This window comes from Saccostrea echinata, unplaced genomic scaffold, assembly GCF_033153115.1.
Source record: "Saccostrea echinata isolate AGI-Se365-2 ecotype Australia unplaced genomic scaffold, CSIRO_AGI_Sech_v1 ptg000002l, whole genome shotgun sequence".
Taxonomy (NCBI): domain Eukaryota; kingdom Metazoa; phylum Mollusca; class Bivalvia; order Ostreida; family Ostreidae; genus Saccostrea; species Saccostrea echinata.
Genome location: NW_026889751.1, coordinates 16,307,518 through 16,312,568, shown reverse-complemented (window position 1 = coordinate 16,312,568; position 5,051 = coordinate 16,307,518). Strand labels below are relative to the sequence as shown.

The window sequence follows — 5,051 nt, the reverse complement described above, 5'->3', positions numbered from 1 at the left end:
GTGCATTATCTTGGGTATTAGGTGAATTCCTATGATCCTATTTAAAATTATAGTTACTTATGTTGCTCAGTGACGCAACACTGGCTATTATCTCATCTTATTTAGACACCACACGTGGTCTATCACAAGTGACTCTCATGCAATCATTATATTGAGTACCTTTTTTCTTTACCTGACAGGTGTGTTTATCTGTTTAAGCTCCGCCCCCCTGCTTGTCAATCTCAGCATGATATCTATAAAAAGGCAAATTTTTCTACAAAACATCGTGATTTGGAATCAAACTTCAATTGTTCATCACCACTTTAAATTCAAGAAAAAATGTCTCAATACAACGGATCTCCCCCTCCATACTCAGAGAAACCGGTGAGTTTTTGTTTTTATTTGAATTTTCACCCAGGCACATGCCTGTATTTTTATTTATGTAAGTAATTAGATAATAAATGATGCAAATGTAATTCAGTTATAAAGGACTTAATTTAGTAATGAACAAGACAGCAGGTTCTGTCTAAATATACAATGCCACTTCTGCTCGTTACTTATTTATAAAAGTGATATGTCTTGAAATGTGATGTTTTCTTACCTTGATTAAATTTGAAAGAATATTTTTCTTTTAATACATTACAATTATTAACTTTCATAAATAAGAGATGAATAATTAGACCTCTCGATCTATTGACATCGCCATATAAAGGTTATAGAATACAAAGGTATAAGGTATAGTGACGTTTAGACATAAATAAAGAGAGAAGACACGTCTAAACATCCTTTCTGACAGGCCATATTTTACAGTTGGATCAAATTCATGCAGCCAGACATAAAGGAAAACACAACCTTCGTCTTTCTGACGTATTTGTAGTCTTGTCACCAAAACATCGACTTACTGTCCTCTACATGAATGAAAGAATGTGTGCACTCCTCTTAATGGCCGGAGATTTTTTTTCTCGTGTAAAATTTTGCTTCTTCTGTTTAATTGTAGAATTTATGAAACCATTGTTTTAATATCCAAAAATAAAACTTTTCAAGTACATATGTTTTAGAATAGGGCGTTTCATTAACCTGTAAGTTATGGTAATTGATGCATTTTTACAAAAACTAGGAAATAATAGAACGACCTTTTTTTAATCATTTCAACACGTCCGTCAATTACAAACTGATGATTCAAAGGAATTGTACCATGCGAACCCTTCAATTAAATACCACGTTTTTTTTAAATAAATAAAATCCCATCAGCTAAAAAATAAGTTTTATCTTGTATCTTTACTAAATTAATAAACATTGTACCAATAAATAAAATAAATGTCACATTTAAAAAAATCTTGTTTACTTCTACAAGAGGTTCATAAAGTTTATATGAACGGAAAAAAACTAGCCTCTACCCGTTATACTCGTAAAAGTAACGCGTAAATAATTTCAAGGTATGATTACGTGCAAAATGTATGAACGACTGATAGCGAACAGAAGAATATCATTGTCGACTTTTTGTATTGGACGCATTATGATTTTTCAGGGGGAACTGGATGAAAAATATGGACACAGCCAAGTCAATGGGGACAAACCCCTGGACAAGGTAGGCTATTACCTGCAATTCTTCAGTTTAATACATACAATATGATAACATGGTATTTTGGTAATATGAGCATGGTTTATTTTTATTTACACATCATTTTTTTTCCTCAGGGGGAAATAAACGATAAAGACGGATCTACCAAGGGACAGACAACCATACAGATGGTAAGAAAATAAGGAATCTCTAATTTAATATGTTACTTACCCTTTGAACACCCTGCTTTGTCGAAACGTGCATATAACTTCGTGAATTTAAATGTGTATGATCAGCATATTTATCTCTTTCATTTTCTCAAACTTTAGAATGGATATGAAAACAAAGGTTTTGATGGAACAGATGAAAAGGTAAGACACATATAACTAACAGAAAGAAAGGAACAAAAGTTTCTAAAGGTATTATAAAGATTGCAATGCATATAGTATTATTTCATTTCCTGAAGTTTGTTGACTTTCAATTCCAGCTGGACATTTCTCCCGAGAAAGAGGAAGACCCTTGGGCACTACCGGAGCTCAAGGATACAGGAATTCCATGGGATGGTATGCATCAATGTTCAGTTAACCAAAATTATACATTACCGAGTTCCTCCGTTAAATTTGCATCGAATAATACATGTAGTCTTAATTTTTGTTGAATTATCTATACAGAGTTGGACTTTAGTGGCAAAGTTCTCCGGGTGGTGTGGACGACCGTGCGAGTGATACTTTTCCTGACTTGTCTTTATGTCTTCTTCTGTTCTCTGGATTTTCTGAGTTCTGCTTTCAAACTTCTCGGAGGTAAGCCTTCTTTCAAAAATCACTTCTGCTAATTTAATCGTCTCATGTATGTTTTACAAATCAATCAATCTCACCTTGAATCAATTCTTTTTCCTCTAGGTAAGGCTGCTGGCGAGGTGTTCCGGAGTAATGTTGTCTTGCGGAACCCCGTGTGTGGGGTCATGATCGGAGTCCTATCTACAGTCTTAGTACAAAGTTCTTCCACCAGTACATCAATTGTGGTCAGCATGGTTGCAGCCGACAGTAAGTGAAAGCGTTTACGATTATAATTTGCTTGTTATAAAAAAAGGTTTTACTCGTAAGCATCAACCCCTCGTTCCTTATCCGCATTCCAAATCATTTTTTTAATATCTAATTCTTTTTTTTTTGTTTTAAGTTCTGGATGTGGGTGAAGCGATTCCAATCGTAATGGGTGCCAACATCGGAACTTCGGTAACCAACACCATTGTGTCCTTGGGACAAATCACGGATGTTTCAGATTTCCGGCGGGCGTTTGCCGGAGCTACGGTCCACGACATGTTTAACTGGTTAGCTGTCATAGTCTTGCTACCTTTGGAGCTCATCACCGGTAAGTCGACATGGAAACCGAAAATGTTTAAACCATCAAAAGGAAGTCTTCTCTATCTATCCAACTTGTCTCAGTCTTAACAGACTGTAATTTAATGATTTAATTTGAATTTTCAGGGTATCTTTATCATTTGAGTGGCGCAATTGTAGACAGCATGCACCTAAAGACGTACGAAGATGCCAACAAAGACCTGTTAAAGACGATCACCAAGCCTTTTACTAAAATGATCGTTGAAGTTAGTATTCTGATTCCTTAAACATTCCGTTCATCGTTTAGATTTCATATGATCTGGTTACCTGTGAGTAAAAGTGAGGTCATATCAAAATCCCTAACATTTATTGCGTGATTTTTTGTAGGTCGACTCCAAACAGATTAACAAAATCGTCACCGATGGAAAGGAAGTCGACAGTCTTCTTAAAACGTGCTGCAAATCGAAAACGGTCATGGCAAAGAACGCTACTGGTTTTGAATTCGAGGAGAAAATTTGTACAAAAAATTGTAAGCCAATTATTTTTCTTCTTCTTTACTATGTTATTTGCAGATGTATATACATGTATCTTTATTCCATGGCCAAAAGTATTAAAATGTTGATCATTTATTTTTCTTTCTAAAGGTACACATCTTTTTATGGACACCGGCCTATCGGATGCCGCCATAGGAAGCATTATGTTGGTCGTTGCCCTGATTCTACTCTGCCTATGCCTCTTTGGTATTGTAAAGATCTTGAACTCTCTCCTGAAAGGAAATATCCGTAAAGTCATCAAGAAGTTCGTAAACTATGAATTTCCCGGAAAAGCCGCCTATTTCACTGGTTATATCGCCATTGTAATCGGCACTGGTCTTACCATTTTGGTTCAGTCCAGTTCTATTTTTACTTCCACTATGACACCACTGGTGGGCGTGGGAGTAATTGGCATTGACAGAATGTACCCTTTGACCCTTGGCTCCAACATCGGGACCACCACTACCGGGATTTTGGCAGCTCTGGCGACAGACACCTCTGATGGCATAGAACACCTTAAAAATTCCCTTCAAGTTTCCATGTGCCATTTGTTTTTCAACCTTAGTGGCATTATTTTGTTTTATCCGCTGAAATTTATGCGATTTCCCATTCCTTTGGCAAAATTCCTGGGCAACACTACTGCCAAATATCGCTGGTTTGCCATCTTTTATTTGATTCTAATGTTCTTTGTCTTCCCACTGCTGGTGTTTGGAATCTCTCTGGCTGGAATCGAAGTTCTGGCCGGCATTGGTATACCATTTATTTGTGTCCTCTTCATCATTGGCATCATTAAGGTGCTGCAGAACAAAAAACCAAATTTGCTTCCAAAAAAGCTCCAAAATTGGAAGTTCCTTCCCGTGTACTTCCGGTCTCTGGAACCATTAGACAGGCTATTTTCTAAACTCTGTGGTTGTTGTAAAATGTGCAAGAAGGAAAAGCACACTCCCAAGGGAGACCTTGAAAAACAAATGAACACAAAATTGTGATATTCTGCTTAAATGTTTTTTTTTACGTATGTCAGTGTGTTTTACTTCTTAAAAAATTCCCATTATCTTTAACCTTCTTGCCTCTACGACTGTTAATGGCAAAACATTGGTTAAATACATATAACCACAGACAGCAATTATAGAATGTGTTCATTGTTGTAAATATCAAAACATGAGATCTGTTTAAATCCAGAAAGAGAGAGAGAGAGAAAAAGAGAGAGAGAGTTTTAACATACATTTTTAACTAAAACATTTTAACATGACGAAAAGAACAACTTTATTCTTTGAATGTTCATTTTTCTTCAATGAAGCTGTGATATGGATCTTTTCTTTCAAGGAAAGAAACTTACTATGTACATATTGTTATGCTGTTTTGAAACACTTTAAAATATACCTTTGAAATATTGTTATATTAAAATGCTGTTTTATAATTCATTTGGTCAGTGTTTGTTACAATTTTTAAAAAAGTTTGAAAATAACTGGAGTTTCTAGCATTACAGAAATCATGGCTTTGGACTGCACAGAACATGCCGTATTTCGGAAAGCTGAACAAAGTTGGAGTTGACAAGGAACATTCGAATATTAAATATTTGAATATTGAATATTTGAGAGAAAACATTGTGCATTTGCTTTTCTGACAAATCAACAAACATCG

The 5,051-nt window shown here is 35.5% G+C and overlaps 1 protein-coding gene across 1 annotated transcript; it reads left to right on the top strand.

Annotated features, from left to right (window-relative positions):
* The first annotated feature begins 260 nt into the window (after window positions 1-260).
* LOC133173583 (sodium-dependent phosphate transport protein 2B-like) lies at window positions 261-4,831 on the top strand. Its single transcript, XM_061308566.1, has 11 exons — window positions 261-363; window positions 1,508-1,567; window positions 1,678-1,731; window positions 1,870-1,911; window positions 2,028-2,103; window positions 2,212-2,340; window positions 2,440-2,583; window positions 2,717-2,908; window positions 3,025-3,143; window positions 3,265-3,406; window positions 3,522-4,831. The coding sequence occupies exons 1-11, from the start codon at window positions 319-321 to the stop codon at window positions 4,394-4,396; spliced, it is 1,878 nt and encodes a 625-aa protein (XP_061164550.1). The 5' UTR covers window positions 261-318; the 3' UTR covers window positions 4,397-4,831.
* The last annotated feature ends 220 nt before the right edge of the window (window positions 4,832-5,051 follow it).